Below are 20,370 nucleotides of genomic sequence, written 5' to 3'. Positions count from 1 at the left end.
TTGCCGGTGAAAAAGTTCAGTCCGTCCTGATATCATATTCTCATATGGCTTCTAAAGTAAATATTGAGCCATACACCACTATCCCAGGTGTGCAACCCTAGTTGTTCAGTGATTCAGTGAAAGTGTCAGTAGCATTTAATCCAGCAAAACTGCCTGGATACTGCTCTCACTATGGATATGGACAAGTTACAAAAACACCATTCTGTATTGTAATGCTCCATATGAAAATGCCCAAGTATCACTTTTCCTTTGGACCACAGACTTGCAGATTAGAAAAAGAAAAACTGATGCAGTGTTTCCAGCCTTACAGGAAATGTAATACTCCTTCACTTTTTTCTAACAACTAAAGCAGATGAAAAACACACTCTTTTCTGACCTAACACAAAAGTTTAAATATTTTTTGTTTCATACCACATTGATATCTTTCATGGCATAAATTGCAAAAATGAGAGAATAAAAGACAGAAGGAAATTAAACTTTCTACAACAAAACTAGTTAGTCTTGGGTGTTTCTGAAAAATATGTAACTGGAAATACAGGAATATGTTACTGGAAGGATGAAACACACCCAAAATCTTCTTGAACAATTAAATATTGTGACTTATTTTAACTTCTTTTGGCAGGAACTGTGAAGGAAGACTAGCAGTGTAGTAGCAGAGAAGAGTCTGATCTTAAGCTTGGCTTTTTTTACCAGGAGAAAATCAGCTCAGCAATAGTAAAGAAGGTGGAAAAAGTTTACGGAATTTTGTATTTTCAGTCAGTGCAAGTCATTAGTGAAATAAGTTTGATGATGTCACTAACTACATCATTATAAAGTACAAAAAACATATGGAACGACAACTACCTTGACGCGGTGCTCAGGGACATGGTTTAGTGTTGGCCTTGGTAGTGTTAGGTTAACGGTTGGACTCGATGATCTTAACGGTCTTTTCCAACCTAAACAATTCTATAATTCTACATTTCAGAAGAAGCCAAGAAATAGAGATGCAGGCAGCAGCTGCTGGATAGACACCATGACTTGTTCTTGTAAAAGACTGGGATGCACCAGTAGACTTTGGAGAGGATCCATGCAAAATTGCAACCAGGGAGGAAATGTTCTTTTAAACAAAGACTTCATGCAACAGACGAGTTTGGTCAGTGAATGGTAAATGTCACAGGTATTTTAATTGAGATGTTAAAAGCCAAAAGCCTTCAAATGATCTTATAAATGTGCTAATCTTTCAGTTCATGATCAAGGAGAAAAGATTCAATCACCAGTTGCACTGTAGTTTGGAAATGAAGTATATTTGGTGTAATCTTTAGAAAAAGAGTTGAAGCAACCTTCGGGTGTTTTCCCAGTTTGCTCAGGATTCAGAATTCACAGAAGGAAACATTTGAAAGGTTTCTTTATTGGTGTTTCAAACCCTGGAGGAACGTACTTTTGTGCTCAAATATATTAAATGTGTGTAACAAGCTATTAAGCATACTCACACTGATTTCAAGTGTGGGCACAGCTAGATTAGAATTGTTTATACACATATAGAGCTGTAAAAAAATGAAGTGGAAACAATCCATTAACTGCTAATGATAACCATATATGTACTGCTAGCATACAGCTTTTTCTGCATTCAAATGGAAAAAAAAAATCCTTATCCCATTTTAAAAAGAAACCCTGTGTTAAATTTACTCTTCAGCGCCTCAGTTACAACCTGAGGAAAATTTGCCAGCAAACAACCAGCGCTCAGGAGGCCAGTGGGAATCCTTTCATTGGTTACACTGAAGCTGTATTCCTCCCCTGAACTACAAAAAACAGGGCTGACTATCAGACTTGGGCAAATAACAGGTATCTTTGGGTAAGGCCAAACTGGCCTCAGGGACCAGAACAAGCATATCCGTTAATACTACACAGGCAAATTCACTGAGGCAACAATTACTACAAATAATATCACATACATAGCTGTATACACATTTATCCTTTTGACAAAACCAGAATGTTATGGCATTTTGTTTGACACTTCTTATAGATTTCCAGTGAGATTTGACAAATTTGTCTTTCCTCCTGAGTTGCTAAACAGATTCACTGAAGTAGACATCATTAGAAAGTAATGCCCCATCCAGCACTGGAGATAAAATAGGTATTGCAGGACTAACATAAGAAGAGTATTCTCTTCACTACACGTTCAGCAGTGATAGCAGACAATGCACAACACTTTGCCAACTTTTGGTGCTATTAGTAATGTACTTTTATGAGCCGTGAAAAAACCCCCTCTGTGTTTGCCTTTTGTATAAAAAAGTACAAAGGCCTTACCCGCTGGTAAAATGTTAAATGTACCCCCTGTAGATCACTAAGCATGTGAATTCAAGGTACTCACAATCACCATGCCTAGAGCCCAAATATTTGGCAGAAGATTATGAAGGAAGAGAGGTGTTCAAAATCAAAGTTCAGAAAATACCTTTATGTTTAACTAAAGTCAGTGTGAAAACCTCCTGCCAAGGAGTAATCCACTGCCCACAGCTGGGACACACCATGACGGGGTACACGGCAGAACTGCTGTTTTGTCAAATTGCACTTTAAACACACTGGCACTGTATTCTCCTTTTGCCTGAGAGGAGGAAAAATGAGAGAGTAATATACGGAGAGAATACTGACTAAAGAAGTAGAGAGAAAGACGCTTTTATCACTCTTTGGATGTGTGCCACAGAGACCAATTATATACATTTGACAGCAACCATTATAATTCCAGAGTCCTTGAACAAATCACAAGCAGAAAGGTTACCTTCCTGAAAATGTTCATTGCCATTAAATAACTGACCCAGACTAGAGGGTGAAGGCAGCACTTAAGAGAGAGTCTGGGGGAAGGGAGGAGATGGAGAATCTTATTACATGTACACCTGAGAAAACCCCATCATTTGTTCTGAAAAAGGAATTGCAGATTCACTGCAGATACTGTATTCTCAGCAAAGCGGACAGTGTTCTGAGAATGCAAATCCTACAGACAGCAGTGACAAAACAGCCAAGACAAAAACAATTTCCTGCTGGTATCAGTGGCAAAACTCGACTAAACTTGGTGAGGTTTATGGTTTTACCCTCCAGTTTGAAAGTCACAAGGCCTGGTCCCATATTCCTTGTTCTTTTAAGTTTAGATTGCTATGGAGGCTACTGACGAAGAAAGCTGCCATAGGTCAAATTCCACCATCAGTTACACAACCTTAATGACCACATCTAAGTGAAACAGTATTTCATGAAACATGCATTTCAGTATCAAAGAGAGTTGAGACATCTGCTAAAAAGTGGGTAGCTTGTTCTCTCTCAATGATATAGGCATAATATTGGGACAAATAAGGATCTCTATAAATCATATCCTCCATGAGTGATCATTCCATATATCTGATTAAAAATTTCACCAAGCAACAGTATATAAACCAAGGTCATTTGGTATATCACATTCAGATTTCTTCAGCATATCCCAGGTATTTGGGATGCATCCTTCTCGAGAAGGTTCAAATTGCCTTTAATTTTAAGATACATGCAGTCAGATGGTTCTCTTTTCACCCATGTTGAAAGTTTATTTTTCTCTTAATTCAGAGTTAAATCTAATTGGAAGTAACTTCGCATAAGAACAGGGAGTCAAACATGCGGTTCTGAATTTCTATTGTGGGGTTGGCCCTCTCAATATACCAATTTGCTGGGGAGGATGGAAAGTTTCCAGGCTCTTTCCAGCTGAAATTTCTCCTCTGCCAGACACATGACTCAAGAAACTAGACACACACACACACACACACACACACACACAAAAGAATTTCTGGCTCCAGGTCCCCTTACAACTGTCGCAACCCAACTTTGACAATGCCCATTTTTAACTCAACAGACAGCAAACTATCATGATGAAAAAGAAAAAGGAGGGAGGGAGGGAGAGAGAGAAGAGATGGTATCTGAGCCAATTTATTTCTGGGAGACATCAAGGCCTTACAAAAAGAACCAGTAATGGGGGCATAGAATACTGAAAAAAAACAAAGCACAAAATCATCATACAAGTTTTGCAGAATGACTAAAAGGAACACAAGTACTTTTCACATCACAAGATGAGTTGTAACAGAGTAAGACAGAGTCATATTAGACCTGTATGGATAAAATGAACATCTCGTATTTTATTCTTCTAGGCTTGTGGACTTTTTGCAAGATCCGAAAGACAAAGATATTTTAATGTACCTGCTTCTGTATTCAGAAGAGAATGCTCACAGCTCAAAGGCCACAGTTTGCTAGCTCTGAATCAGAAAGGATATATTATAATTGCAAACATAAAACTTAAACTCCTTTCACTCATAAGGAGATGGACAATTTGAGAGAGCAGAACAGATCACTAAGAGAATTCTCCCACAAAATAATTCTCTTATTAATTCAGCTGAGTTTAATAAGTGATCCTTATTCAGTCCCCAAAAGCCCACATCAGAACATCCCTAGAAATAAACCTTCAGTCTCAATAGTCCTGCTTAAGAAGGTGAGGCTAAAAGGCTTCATCAAAGAAATGTACTTATTTGTCATATCTGGTTCAAAGCTTACAAACTTAAGCAAGGAATAATACCAGATATTGTCCTTGGATGCAGTTTTTAGCCATGCCTGATCTTGGTGACTCACCAATATATCTGGTATAAAAGAAATGACCTGTTTCCAGATCCTAGGAGCAAAGTTACTCCCACTACAGCATCACAGTTGAGAACCTCTACCTCTGAGACTGGGAATCCCATGGGAATCAACAGGACAAAAAACTACACCGGTGTCAGACTAGAAGTTCTGCTATGGGGCAGGAAGTTTAAAACTTTATTAAGTTTAGTAAAAAGGCTTATGATCAACTAGAACTATTTTTTACAGTTTTCCAGAGACATTTTGAATTGTGCTTTCCCATTTTTTCATCTACTTTCAGTCCCATCACTAAGCATTTAACCTGCTGCAGCCTGCATATTCTGCAAAGGAAAGAGGAGCTGAGCGACTGCAATACTTCCTCCAGTTCCCCTACAGGTACTCAGTGGGGATGCTAAGACAGCAGAGAGTAAGACCATCTGCATCAGTAGTTCCTCCCAATATGAATGCAACATCAAGATAAAAACAGATAGAGAAACCTGGTGGAGAGTTGCGGTAAGGATTTAGGAAGGAGTGGGATGATAGAAAGAGAAGGGACAGAATATACAAAGTCAGGGTAGGCTGTCTTTGTGAGTGGAGAGGAAGCTGTGGTGTGTTATAGGTGTTAGAAAATTCTGTTTGTGAGACAGAAAGAAACAGAGAGACAGGATGATAGCAGTTATTTGTTGTGAATGACTAAATATGAGTCTGAGAATTGGAAGGAAGCTGTGCAAGTATAAAGGTCTTGTATTTTGGGATGCATCCCCAAACCTCCAAATATGCAAATCCTGCACATGTACATGAAAGGGGCAGACAGGAAAGCAGAATGTGTGTGCAAGGCCAATCCAGTGGAGAGGCAACACCACTGTGTGTGCAAAATTAACTTTGCGAGGCAGCAATGTATGCTGTGTACATGAGAAAGCAGATGGAGTATGAAGTAGGAGTGCATGTGAGAAGCTAGAGGAGCAATGGGAAAGCGGAACACAAGACAGAGAAGGAACTGACAGAGGGGAAGGAGAGAAAGATTTAGAACATGGGGGAGGATGTACAGTCTATTGCACAGGCAAGAAAGAGAAGGTGGAGGGAAAGGAAAGGAATGAACAAAGGAAACATTTGTCACAGAAAATATGCTTGATGAAAAACAGGCATAAAAAGATGGTGAAAAAGATAATAAGAGATACATTAGGGTTGAGAAAAGAATAAAGGAAGTGAGAAGAACAAATTAAGAGAGAAAAAAAAAACAAAGAAGAAAGATTTTATTAGTTAACAGAAAGCATAAATCCCCAGTGAAAAGATTTAAAGTAAAGGCTAGGGCACAACAGACTATGGGTAGAACCAGAAATTCCCTGGAGATCAGTGCTCATGATCAGTCCTTTCATCTCCCCTCTCTAGACCTCCATTTCAACTCTCCTTCCCAGTGCACACCTTCTTTAAGAACACGTTTGCACCTCCAGCTACAGCCTGTTTACCTCACTGAACCCTGAGCTCCAAGTATCTCTGCATGCAAAGTACAATGAGACCCGTTGAGGGCAACGAAGGCGCGAATGCAATCATTTTCAAAGAAACATACTCTTGAAAATGAACACAAAAAAGGTTAAAGGTGAAAGTGGAACTTGTAGTGATTAGAGTCAAGTGCTGTCCTAGCCAGCAGTGAGGTGGAGCTGATCTGACAGCTGCTTTCCTTACCTTGGGTGCTCATGAGTGACCGGGCTGTCTTGCTGCAGCTGCTTCAGGCTGAACCTCTCTACATTGCCTCCATGCAATTGTCAGCGTCTCTCCAGGAGTCTTGGAGAGGTTATTTGTGCTCTGCAGCTGTCGAAAAGTAAGGGAAACACAAGGAGCAAAACACCCCCAGGCCCCTAAAGTGCCAAAAGTTTACGGAGAATCGGGAATGAAGGAAGCAAGTGCACTGGCATCAGAATGAACAAAGAGCGACACGAAAGTAAGAAAAAGTGTGTCAGAGGCTGGGAGGGGCGGAGAAGGAAAATGCAAAGATCTGACAGGAAACCAGACTATAAATCTGCTTAGGGTTTAAAAAAAAACACATTTCTGCTCCCCAGCGATACAGTCTGTTTGCAAATGACTCTGCATGCAGGTGACAGCAGAGCCCTGAAGTACCAATGTAAGCAAATAAAGAGGCACTTTTGCCCCTTCCCCAGGAAGAACAGTGGGTAGACACAGCAGCAGCACAAACGACTGGCTCAGATGAAAAAGTAGGCTGTCTCCACTGCCTCACTTCTAGTTCTCCAGACTTTTAGTGCATGTTTCCCTCAGGCAAAAGGGAAACCTTAGTGGTGCTGTGCCTGTCCAACCACACAGCATCAGCCCTTGCTTCTCAGTGCACATGCTGGCTAGAAAGCAGGTAGGAAAGAAAAAAGAAAGGACGGACTGAACAAAACAGTTTCAAGAACAGTTCCAGGCAGCAGGAGTTCTGGGTTTTCCGAAGGTTTCAAAGGCTTTTCAAGAAAGCATCTATTTTATTAATAACTGCTTTTGCTAAAAAGGTAGTCAATGAGGTTTACTTTATGCAAGCATTAGATTATTTTACAGTTGAATGATACTTCAAACAATGTATTTTCCAAAGGGAGTCTCTGCTGACATAAAGAAGCCGCAGTATCTTGTATTGCTTTAATGCTGGACTCCAGGCTTGAGGCCACACATGCAAATACAACCATTGGTGGGTCTCACTAAGGACATTTACCTGCTAGGCTGCAACTAAGAGCCTCCCTCCACAGGCAAGCCAACGAGAGCAAAGTCAGTCACTCAGTCCTTTCCCTTACTGATCTTCCAGTCCTGCAGGACCAGAAGTCACCATCACTGCTAGAAACGTCCTTCAGTGCTGCTGCCATCTTGCTCAGGGATCCTTAGCTTCAATCACTTGCATGATGTGCTGGTTCTTGTTCTGCTATTGCCTATTAGACCTCCAGGGGAAAGTAAAGGCACAGATATTGCTGTGCTCCCACTCTCTCCCCAGGCTTTCCCCTTTGCACTGGGTAGACGCACAGAAGTGAAGCCTCACTGGAGTCAGCAATAGGTCCTGAGTATGTGAGAATCAGAGGAAAGACCCTTTGAAGGAAGAGCTACACGTGTCTCATAGGGATGCATGTTTGCGAGGGTGACCTTCGATAGAGAAAAGCAACTACGTGAATCAGTGCATGAGTATGGTTTTATCTCATGAGAGGAACTAACAGAAATAATAGCAGAAACACCAGGAATAATAAGCATAAGTGACCTATAATAGGTCATTTAGGAATGCGGGAAGGGAAAAAGCATGATGATAGCAATGGAGTGAGAGAATGAGAAAGGAAAAAATAGTTGTTAGAGAATAAAGGAAAACACAACAAACGGAAAGTAAGTATAAAAGTACAGTGGAAAAACTATCAAAGGATACAGCAGCATCAAAGACAACAGAATGGAGGAAGTGAGATGATTAAGTGAAAAGAAGAAATGTAAGGGAGAAAATACATGGCTCAAAGTGTCATTACAATAACACTCAAAAGCGTTCTTACCAAACTGAAAACCTGAACCCCGTGAAAATCATGAGGGAGCAGCATATATTCCAGGCAGCAAAATGTGTGGGGCAGCTCTGCTCTAATTCTCCCTTACCGTTACTCTAATTTCAAGTGTTTGCACCTCACCTGGACTGGTGAGGGCCTAAGTTTAGCCATAAAAATGATATTGGAAGGGATTCCAGTTCTCTAAATCAAGAGCTCAAAGACTAAGGCAGGCAGGAATTTCTGTCTCCCACTGAGCAACAGCAGAACATGCTACACCCCTACCAATTTTTTTTCCAGTGAGGACTATACTATTATGTCCTACTTATATTCTTGTGCAATTTTACCAAAATTTGCGTTTGAACAAACTTGCGAGCTGCATGTGACAAGGTGCAGGAAATCTTCCTGCTTTGAGCAGCCAAAAATCTATCCATGTGACAACTGCATGGTGAGGTTCTGCAGTTTCTGACTGGGGGAAAGCCAGCAAAACCTTGGAGAAAAGCTGCGAAATATAGCTGTAAGAATCGTGGCCTACAATTATTCCATCAAAACCAACGTAAGTTATTTTTGAGCCAAGCTTTCTACTGCTTTCACAGAGGAAGCTGATTCATGCATGCAACAGAGGAACCATTTTAAGCACAACCAGAGAAATTAACTCTGCTGGCAGGAGGCTTTGTGGCTTCACTTCGATTTAAAAACCACAGATCTTCCACACATGGTTCCTAAGCTGAAAGGAAAAACATGCTAGAAAATCAAGTCAAAACTCACCAAGTCTCATTATAGCTTTCTCTTCCTATCCCTAATTTCATCAGCAAACAGGATATCAGACAGTGGACTATAAAACTGCCCTCCAGAGCCAAGCAAGACGTTAGATATAATTTGTTCCTGTTTCTGCTTTTGTTTTGCTTAATGTTGTAGATTACAAACAGTTTTCAAAAAGTACAATAACTGTTTTAAAGAAGATCCCACGTTTCCCTGGGCCTAAAGTGATGCCCTAGAGATGCAGCAATTATCCAGTGAAGCCTGAGCAGCTTTAAGGAATCGAGCACTGAAACTCAAAGGACCTAAAATTCTCCTAATCATAAAGACTTTACTGGCAAACTGAGATTAGCTGAGCAGGATCCAGTCATCAATCACAAAGCCACACGTAACTGAGTATCAACTTTCTTTTATAAGAATTTACAATCTTAATCCCAGTTTTCAGTTTTAAAAAATTCTCTCAAGCTATAAATGTCTCAAGTTATAAAAATGTTATGGTTGAGGTTACAGTTCCTTGAGGCTGGTAGACTGAAGTGATGTGTTTCACACAATGTAAGTGTAGAAAATAATTATGTTCTGTTAGGCAACCAGAAAATTCAAGAAAATCCAGTCAGGGAAGCAGGAAATTTTCCTTTTTTTTTTTTTTTTTTGGTAAGAAAACCAAATTGCGTCAAAGACATAGCTGTCTCTGTCATCTATTTCTTTTTTTATAACCAAAAAAATCCACTGGAACTTTCAGTTTAGCTAGCTGCCCAGTTAGGGGGTAACAATACTTTTTTTTTTTTGTTATGGCTTCTCAGTCTTCTTTCATTAAACCTGGTACAGGAAGCAATAAATTGCACCTTTGCCTGCAAAGGAAGTCCCCTCACATGAAAGTCACCTGGCAGGACACATCTGGTATGTTTGCTGTCTCCCTCTTTCAAAGAGATTTCAGAAAAGGAGAGCATATTTAGTTCCTTCCAATTGTGCTAATTCTGCATGATCTAAGCCCTGATGGTAAAACCTGAATAACAAGTGCATCTTAAGCCTTTTGATGGTGTTGCACCTTCCCTTCCTCCAGGCTTTTACTTTGGGATCCTTGCATTAAAAAGCCAGCAAAATTTCAAGGTTATTCTATTATTCTATTAGGGTAATCAAACAGTGGAAAAGACCTGGAATCTTAGATATCCCTCCACATTGTTGCTGGCCTCCTAAGTATTCTGCTCACAGTGACTTTCACACCATAACATTGTTATTGGGGTCTATAGGCAAAGCTTCTCTTTCTGTCTGTCCCACAGGAATCATGTAAAATTTGTTTATCCCTTGGAAGGTTCTCCTTGTACACCATGACTTCCTATAGAATGCCTTTTTACAGAGTTGATTCATCAGCACTCAGGAGGGTGATGATAACTCAGAATGAAGCTGCTGGATAGCTTTAAATAGTTGCAGACTGAAGAGCTGAAAAAAAAAAAAAATCAGCATTTGGAAGCAAAGAAACACTAAACTGTCCAGCTCTTAATCTGCTGTTCCTTTTCTTCTATTTCTTTCTTCTCCCAAGAGAGCCATCCCAGCCCATGAGGAGACTGCCCTTGACTCCTTATCAATGTAACAGTCCTGAAAATCCCTGGATACCAGAAACGCATTTCACAAACTAGTGATTTGAGAATTAATATATTGCCTTTCTCCTGCATGCCTGAGCATGGTAGCACCGTATATACTGTTAACACAACCCCTCCAACTCTTTAGAGCAAAGAAACAGAAGTATTAAATATTTTCCACGTTTTACATATTTTATATTATCAGCCTTGCTCAACTATCCTTAGAGACTATCACTCTTACTTATAGATGCTCATAATTTATCATTTTTCTCTGGAGACCTGACTTCCAGAACAGAAGTATTTCCCTATTCAATTCACCAGCCTGTGGATAAGCAGCTGTTAGTGTTCATCTGCCTTTTCTAGGCATTAACATCAAAAATGCCCCTTGATCTTAAAAAGCGTCACACAGCAGGGTTTCTTTAACACCTTTGGGGGTAATAGTTTAAATCCAGTAGGGAAATGTTCTCATCTATAGGTTTATGATACACATTTAAACAGTGTTTCAATTGCCTGAACTATGAAATAAGATGACAGCCAATCATATATCAGTGGGGAACAGATAGTATGAAATTCTCTCTTTCATTTGACAGTGTTGGGGCTTACGTATTTTTGCACAAAATGTACAGTCTCTGTCGAGTTTGACAGTATTATGGGATTTATCTGTCTGTGTCAGCTGTTAGTATATTCAGCCCTCCTTTTTATGGAAAAGTTAGGTTCAAATCCATTCCAGGAGCTGGGTTCATAACCCCCAGCACAGTGGATAATGCCTTGCCAAAAGATCTGGCCTTCACTGAAGCAAAGAATCCAGATCTATTCTGCCTCTTCTTGGGGCGAAAGGGAAGGAAGCTCCAGAACCTGTGATGCTCTTTGTAGAAAAGTCAGAGTTAATTTAGTGATTACTCAAACCATTCTCTTTTCATTGCACATATTCATCAAAACTGGGTATGGGCCATAGCTCAGGTCCTTACGCTGTTCCTTATGCTCTTAATTATATGTCCATAGGGCTTAAAATCCAAGGATCTTTAAACTTCCCAGACAAATAATTCTTAGACACAGCAATCAATGATTTAGGTATTCATATCCATACTCAACAGATGATGAGATGAAGTATTGGGGACATAAGAAAGGAATATTTATTCCCCCTTAAAATTGACAAAAATACAGTTTTTTTCACATAGTTTAATTTTTTAAAAAATCTTATGGACTACTTAAAAAAAAACTGGCAAAAGTTAATAAATCAAGGCAAACACTTATAAAATAACATTTATTGTTATAATTAAGGGGGACAGGGTGGAATCTAATCACTATTATTGCAAAAAAACTTCAACAGAGTTCAGATCATTGTCACTAGAAAATATAGTGAAAAAAATAATCTTAGTTCAACACTTTTGTTAAAAAATTTTCTGAACAAATTAATCAGTCCCTTATCTCATTTTTTGCTTAAAACTCAAGGTCATCTTTCCCTACTTGTGCAATAGTAGCACTGTCAATATGTATTTTGATTATTAGACTGTGAAGGATTTAACATATCTGGAATCTGAATGATAATCTATCAAACCTGTAATTTAGTAGATGCAAGAAGAGGCAAGTTACTTATTCTTGCTTGTTTTAATTGGAAGGTTTCTTGTCGTCTTTATAGGTCAACATTTATTCTAATTAAAAATGTATGCATATTTTTAATAGAGACAAATTGAAAACAACTGCAGAGTTTTAATGGCTTGTATTCTTCAACATTTTCTCCCTTTTTATTCAGTACAGCTTCTTTAGAAGGTCAGAAGGAGGAAAACTTCTGCTAAGTGCTATGCTCAAAGAGACAATATACCTCACAGAAAAAATAATATTAGGGCTAATTAATAAGTGATGCAATATCTAAAACAAGAGTTATATATTAATCCACATGGTTTGAATGGTAAGGGGACATTTTCCATAGCTTAAATATCCAGTGAACGCAGCACAGACCTGAAAGTTAAGGACTTTTAAAATTTCATTACAGGTCTTATACAGACATCCTCTGTGATTCACATAATCTAAGAGTGCTTCACTTTCCTCATCTGTAAAGAGAATCGTGACATCTTTGAACTTGAAACTGTTATATAAATGAGATGTGTCAAAACTGGAACATGAAACCCCACGTGAGCATATCATAAGTAAATGTTATAAAAGCAAGAATTACTATATTGAGTCAAACCAACAATCCATCTCTGCCAGAGAACAGAAACTGTATCTTCCCAAAGTTGGAAGTTGAACCCATCCTTAAGGAAACACACCTCCTCTCTTGCAAAGAAACCACTGCAGGAACATAAGTTGGTTCATTACAGAGCAGACATGGATAAGGCTATGAAACAGGAATTTGCCAAAAGGAACTTGGGCTAAGTCAGTAATTTGATGGAAAAGTTATCAGAGAGCAGAGGTCAGACTGAGATATTACCGTGTTGTTATGCCTTATTTCTCCTTATTGTTCCTTTAAAATAGAACAAGATTCAGCCAACATCATATGCATGGTTATTCTGCCAAAACAGCTATAATAATTTTTGAAAGCAGAGATTTCAGAGGCAGGTTATGAACACATGATGTGTTCCAAGCAAGAGATAGGAATGCCTACTGAAGCAGGAGCAGTGTAGCACTGGAAAAGAGGGCAGAAGCAGCAGGTAGTGGAGAATTCTTGAGTCGTTTTTAACAGCCTGTTAGACTGAACTGGCCTGCATGGCTTACAGCAACAGCCTTCAGCTTATAAAAATCTTGATGTTATACTTGATCAGTATGTGTGATTTCTCTATGACTTGTTACTTATAAATTATTTTTTCATCTTTGGATGTATTTGTTCTTCAAAGCTCTCATGTTCGTTTTCCTTTTAACTGTGTAGCTCCCAAGGGAAGGAAGCTAAGCATTCTTGTAGAAGAGCTCTTAAAATGCATATAAATAGTGGTCATATATCACTGAAGATTTTACATATGTGAGATTAAACATAGCCATAAAACTATATGACTGCTATTTATTGATCTATAAATGAATACCTGGTTTTGAATTTTTAATACTTCTCTTTGAAACAATGGTATAGATTTCTGAAAGCTATGCTTTCTCACTGCATGACAACTCTGTGTTAGAATATTAAATAGTTTTACATCTATATATAGGACTTTCATTTCACTTCATTCCAATACTCATATACCCACACACATTACAGGCCATAAACTTTGTAATAAACAGTAATTCACTTGTCATTCATGGAGTCACTTCTGATTCACCTGATGTAATAGAATGCAGATACCACATATCAAAATAACTAATGGAAATGAAATAAATTTAAGCATACATAGACTAAGTCTAGGGTTTTGTCTGTAGATCCAAATTGTCACAATTGTAATAATTTCTTTAATTTATTACATAAATAGCTAATGACCTCTAATAAAACCAAATTCTGATTTTATGATACATTGCACTAATTACCTGGTTCAATGTGTAAATTACCTGACTCTTGTGTAAATCACACAAGTGCTGAGTTTACTGACCCCCATTCATTCACAGAAGTATGCCTGTGTTATATTTTGTATGTAGGAAGGAAAGAACAGAGATGGACACAGTCCCGTCATATAAGAGTTTAATCTGAAAAAAAAATATATTTGTCTAAAATTTAGAGCACTGCACAGTGTCCTTTAAGAGTCTGAGAAGTTTGGGATAAAACAAACAATATTGTCTGTTTCTGAAAAGACATCAAATTATGCATTTATCCTATGTTAGCTCACCAAAATACGACGAACTGCTTAGAAACTTTTAGGCTTAAACTTCCAGTGAATAAAAGACCTAAATTTTAAGAAACCCCAGTGACTCCTAAATTGGACTTTTGGTGAGACAGAGAAGCAATAATCTTAAGAATATTGACAGAAAGAGGGAACTACCATTTACTATTAGGATTTAGGGAATTACATATTCCCCTTGCAACTACTGCATCAAATTCTTATCTTTACATGATGAAACAAACTATATTCTATATTGTGTCATGGATCTGTTGAGCTCTTTCTCTACTCCAATATAATTGAGGAATTTAACTGTTAATCACACTAATCCTGAAGATTTATCCACAATGAAATAGTTCTTTCTCAAAATATACCACCATACAGCCTTTTACTAATTACATACCTGTTGTTAGAGAGTTGCCTTCCTTTCTTCTGAATAGAAGTCATGCATGTCTTATACCACAGGCTGTTGTATTTCTCTGATAATGAAAAATGAATGTGTGCGTGGGAGTATATTTGCTTTCACTGTATTTAACAGCTCACTAATAGGTGATTCAAGTTTTTTTTAGCATCATCCACTTAACAAACAAGATGGAAAACTTCCTTCAAGAATGGTCAGTAATCCATTTCTAGCTGTGCTAGCTTCCCAGGGAAAAAGTCAAGTGTTTGAAGAATACTATGGTTTGGGTCTTGAAAGAGTAACAAATTGATGATAGGTTGTCATGAAGGCTCAGAGCTAAGGTACTCAGAAAACTATCAGTCTTCTACTGACACATAGGGAATTGGTTTCCTAGTAAGCGTTCTCTGAAATCTTTGTCCTATTCTGTTCTTATAGAGCCTGACTCTGGTGAGTGCTAGATGCAAGGTGCTCATAAAAAGTCAGACGGAGGAGTTGAAACAGAGCATCTGATTTTCCTCCGGCTTTTAGTTTTAGAAATTGTCTTTTTATATAAAAATTGATTTCAGTAATAGTACGTTCTTAAATTAAGTACATATTATTTCCAATATGGGAATGAATTCAAAAGTAAGTAAATAAAAAAGGAAAAAAAGGTGGGTGCCTGAGGCAATTAAACAGAATTGTTTTCATGCGTGTGATTGGGGGTTAGAGTCCAGCAGAGCTTAAGCACCTCAGGGTCCACTTTCAGGAAGCACAATGCTACAGAAAAACATGAAGTCCTCACCTGACTCTTTGACCATGTGCAGGCAAGAGGAGTGGGAAGGGTAAAACGGGAAGGAAACAAAAAGACTTGCATTTGTAACAGGCTGGAAACCTTTACACTAATGTTATCTTTAGTTCTGCCTGCCCGATATGCGAATAAGAGAGATGGCAGAACTGTGACCAGCTTTTGAAACTGAAACAAACTACTACAGAAACCCTGTACAGGCATCAGCAGATGCCCTTTCATGAGACCCCTGAAACAAGCAGTGGTTTAATTATGGCTGTATCTGAGTCCAGCTTTGTCCAGCAAGGTATTTCTGGTCCTCTCTTTAATGTGTGACCGGACTTCTTGAACATTTGTAACTTAGTTAAAATTACTACCCACTGGAGGATCCCTATACACTTTTAAAAGTTGCATGTTTACTTTCAAGTGTGCTGTAGTACGAGCAAAATTAACTTTGGTAAATAATATCCTACTGTAATAGTAAGCATACATAAAATGTTCTCTGCACAGAGAGTTAACCCAACATGACAGTAACAAAGAGACAGACTGCAATTTTCTGGAATCTAATGCAGGATGAGAAAAAGGGTGGGTAATCCTCTGTATAGGGGTATAATCCTATTTAATTTATTTTTTAATAGAGAAGGTCTAGCAAATGTTTCACATTTGGACACAGCCTGTAGATGGAAATACAAGCAAAGTAACTAGGTAGTAACGTAGGAAACAGGCAGGATTTGGAGACAAGAGAAGAGTAGCGAAGATGGGTACATATGTTTCAAGAAACTTAACCCTTTGCAAAAAGACAAATGTACAAGCAGTTAGTAGCCAGCAGATGAAGATCTGCTGGCCAAAAGCTATAGCTCTCCATAGTTCTGTATAGACAAGGAAGCAAAAAAAACTAATGGAAAATGAATGGTAGTGAGATTGTCTTACAACTATTTTATACGTACAGAACACCGTTCTGGTCCAAAAACTATACAGCAGTCACTGGTCTAAGACCTGCATGAGAAATACTCGTACTTGATGGCTTTATAGAGATGACAGCAAGGAAGAAGAGAAAGCTCTAAATATGGAATCTGGAGGCAGTCAAAAAATCATATGAATATTGCACTTGAGCTGATGAAAGTGAAAGGACAGAACAGAAAACCAAACCCTGGACACAGAGCATTGGTGGAATGAGCTGGTGAGCAGGTGTAGAAGAATCAGTAGCAATGAAAGTACAAATATGCAGAAAATGGGGGAGATTCTGTACTCATTTCTTGAAACAGACCAGAAATTAGTTTACATTTCTAAAGATAGTGGTAGTGCTCTGCTTTCAGCAAAACCTAAGAAATAGACATTTGCTATAAATAGTACTGTACACTTCTATGAGCCCTTCCTCTGAGGTTCTCAACAGTTACTATTTTTCCCAGAGAAAGAAGCTCAGTAATATTGACGTACACATGCAGAAAAAAACAGGACTTGAAATTTTACAGAATAGACACAGACATTCTCACTACAGGCAAACAAGAAGTGCCCTTCTAAGACATAGCACAACTTGATCCTTATTACATTAAAATCAAGGTCCAACCTTTTTTCCATATGGGAAACCATTGTGGATGCCTTAGGTATAAGAAACAAAACAAGTATGATAGTAAGTAAATAAAGGCATAGTAAAGATGAATTAACAAGAAAGAAATAGTGAGGAGAAAGATTAAGATGATGATATAATGCTTTCAGCAGAGGCTTTCACTTTGCTGAGTCTAGTCTAAACTGACAGCCCTGGCTGGAAGCTAAAACTCAAGTGTTCAGAGAAGTGGAGAAGGAGAGCTCACTTTTATTTTTTGCTGAGTTGAAAAGTGTCACTTTTCATTTTGCTTTTATAGTTGCTGGAGACCATTACTGCTCACCCCATATTGGCTTTCCCTGCCCTGGAGAAAGTAAATGACATCTGAGAATGCAGTAACTGTGTGGTTTATCGGCTCATTACATGGTACCCCTACAAAACTACTGCAGGCTTATCTGTAACATTTTAGCTTTACATCACTTGGATGAATCAGTGTACCAGGGACAGCTACTTTTGTTTATATAAATCTCAACAATTTTACAATAGGGAAGCAGGAACACAATGTCTGCTATGACAAGCCTAGAGGAAAGCATGATCATTACAGGAGACCTTGTAGGAACTTGCTGTCCTTGAAGAGAGGAGGGGTGATAGGGAGAAGTATCAGGATATGTAGTGGACTCTACATGGTATAGACACTGGGAAAATCTTATTTCTGGAATAAAACATATACATCCTTTTTAGCTGAATTCAGAATATCTCCATATGCTGTGAGGGGGTGAAGGTAATGCAGTAAGGAAGGATACTTTCTGGCATGACCCTGACAGCAGAGGAAGGGGCACTACAAGGCCAACTGCTTCTTTCTGATTACAGGTTTTAGATTAACCCACTGTGAGACTTTCGATGGAGGAGATACCTTTGGGTATGATAGCACCTCTCTTTTTTTTGAATGAATACTCAACGCTCCTGTGGAAGGGAAAAGGAAGAAGAGGAGACAGCATCCAGCTATGCTGCTGGAATTGTCAGAAGCAAAGGGTAATTAATTCTGTCATGGTGCAAAAGAGAGTAAGAGAAAATAAGAATAAGCATTGTCTGTAGGTTCAGTGACTGGATGATACCAGGGTTGTAAAGTCAGAGATTGTAGGATCAATGCACAAACACAACCTACTGCTCTGTAGCTATCTGTAATTGAGGTAGCTGGCAATTGTCCCTGAAAATAGTGCACTATTATAATTAAGGAAGAAGACTAAGACAAAATTAGCATTCTGAACCTCAATTCTGCAAAGTCTCGTGTAAGTTCTTACCCTTCCATACTGTGAACAGTCCTACTGAAGTATCAGTGCATAAAATTAAGGCCATTAATAAGTCTCTGCAGGATCAGGATCAAGGCTTGTATTTTACATCCCATGTTAATCCAGGAAAGTGGCTTCATGAGAAAGACATTAGAATAAAGTAGCCTGCAAAGCTTATTCCATAAATTCTAAGATCCTAGAACCTACTCAAGCTGCACTATTCATTAATATTTCTGGTCTTCCCCCAAATCATCAGAAATTAACATGATTGCTGCAGCAAAGGGCGGCAAGTACTATTGAGAACTAAAATGTTTACATATGTATAAATCCATACTAAATTCATTTGCCTTTGTATAGCATCTCCATATTTATATTGATATCTCTGATATCATAAAGTGGTAAAAAGAAGATACTAATTTCTCTGCATTATTTCCAGTGTTGAATATATCAATACTGTGAAACAGCAAGGTAAAAGCAGGAGAGAAAGGATAAAGAACATACATCATAAATAGCTGTGCAAATCCAGCATTTCATCCAATCCAGGGTAAGACATTAGCCACTTTATTATCAGTGCAACAACAGACCCAGAGAAAAGGAGAGCATTTGGGGTAGGGTTTTTTTCACATGAAAGGTAAAAATAAGATTTCTCCCATGATGTGCTTGTATGACTGTTTTCACTGCCTCAGGCAAGTTGTATCAATCCCTCCACCATACTAGATACCTTCCATTAACCTCCACATGGATACAGAGCAGGTCATATCATATATTAGCTTTTTATTCAGATAGCTAATGACTTCAAACATACAAAAAGTACTAAAAATAAAACCCAGAAAATTAAAATGGAATGGTTTTAGTGCTTACAAACTCATAGGAGCTAGCAGAGTCAGAATCAAAAGTGAAATTTCAGGCTCTGTATAAATTGAAATGTGGATTAAAATATAATTCTGCTAATTTCTTTTGTAATTACCGTAGATTAAATTATTATACTTGCCTCTTTTTAAGATTATTTTTCTCCTCCCCAACTGCCCTACTCTTTTCCTCATCCTTGCATGAAAAGAGACAATTCCATTCCTTAGTTCCCATGCAAAATCATATGAAAGAGATTTGTGGTTATTTAAGGTAACTTTGCCTCCAAAACCAAGTCCTTATTTGTTTCCCAATGCCGACTTAAGAAAGCAGGCAATGATCTGAAAATAGGAAACCAGAGAATGTACAGACTTTGCAATTTCTAACTTCTTATTCCCATATATAGGGAATAAGCGATCTTATATATAGGGAATAATAGCCCAGCGATCTACAGTGTTTGCTGTCTCCGTTTAGTCTTCCCAAAAAAACAGCAGTACAACTGTCTCGGCTGCCTTGGTATTACTTGCTTCTCTCTACTTACTATCTGCACGTGTGACGCCGATTTATTCAGCCACTGAGTGTGCTTCATAGTTTGGGCTAGGAGGGCTAGCAGCAGCTCTCCTTTCACAAGCAAAACACTTGCACAATCCCCAGCACAAGGCCCTCAGCTCTGAATTGCACCTGATGTGCCAGTTCCATCTGCCAGCGTGAATAGAAACAAGATGTCCAGACCACAAAGTCTGTGAGTGCAGTTGTTGCCATACCACAAGCAAATTAAAGCAAACGCTACCTTCCTCTCCCTCTCCCCTGCCTGCAGTGGTCACTCCCCACCATACCAAATGGGTGTGACAGCTGTACTGTGGTTTGCTATTTCAAAGACTTCATTACTTTTGCAAAATATGTTGCAGCACATTTACCAATGCACTGCAAAGTATTATAAATAATTAAAACTAAACTATTTGTGTCAGAAATAAATGAACAAAGCCCATCTTGCAATGCAGCATCCCTGATTTATTTTTATTGCATTCATTTAGAGCATTTGCTAATTCACAAACCCCAGCAGTCCACACGGAGTAGGTCTCCAAAACATTAGTGAATGCTAGTGAGGTTGCGTCTTCTCTTTAGGCTCATAGAGGAACAGATCACTTTGGGTCAATAGAAAACCTACAGAATAGAGAAAAATAACAACCAACTGCTTCTGGATTTCACATTCTGTGTTTTCCAAGTGTATGCTATTCTGAACATCTCTTTTTAAGAACCTTATCTGCATTCTGCATTTGCATAAGGGTACAAAATATGCAGAATCACACTCCAATTAGAAATAATTTTAAATACAGCTATGGCTAATATCTACACCTTGAGAGACTGA

General features: G+C 38.5%; 1 protein-coding gene across 3 annotated transcripts in view; it reads right to left on the bottom strand.

The window, feature by feature from the left end:
* CARD11 (caspase recruitment domain family member 11) overlaps positions 1-20,370 on the bottom strand; it is a 115,937-nt gene that overhangs the window by 41,224 nt on the left and 54,343 nt on the right. The window contains exons 1-2 of one of the 3 annotated variants that reach the window (XM_030002360.2): positions 7,298-7,325; positions 6,283-6,408 (exon numbers count right to left, since the gene is read on the bottom strand). The exons of 1 other annotated variant lie outside the window; for it this stretch is intronic. In XM_030002360.2, coding sequence (XP_029858220.1) covers positions 6,283-6,295 — 13 coding nt within the window. In that variant the 5' untranslated portion in view covers positions 6,296-6,408; positions 7,298-7,325. Of the gene's footprint in view, positions 1-6,282; positions 6,548-7,297; positions 7,326-20,370 lie in introns of those variants that run through there. One more of the 3 variants, XM_030002359.2, reaches the window with a different exon arrangement.

The sequence above is a fragment of the Aquila chrysaetos genome, chromosome 25 (assembly GCF_900496995.4).
Source record: "Aquila chrysaetos chrysaetos chromosome 25, bAquChr1.4, whole genome shotgun sequence".
Classification (NCBI taxonomy): Eukaryota; Metazoa; Chordata; class Aves; order Accipitriformes; family Accipitridae; genus Aquila; species Aquila chrysaetos.
This window is presented reverse-complemented; position numbering and strand designations above follow the sequence as displayed.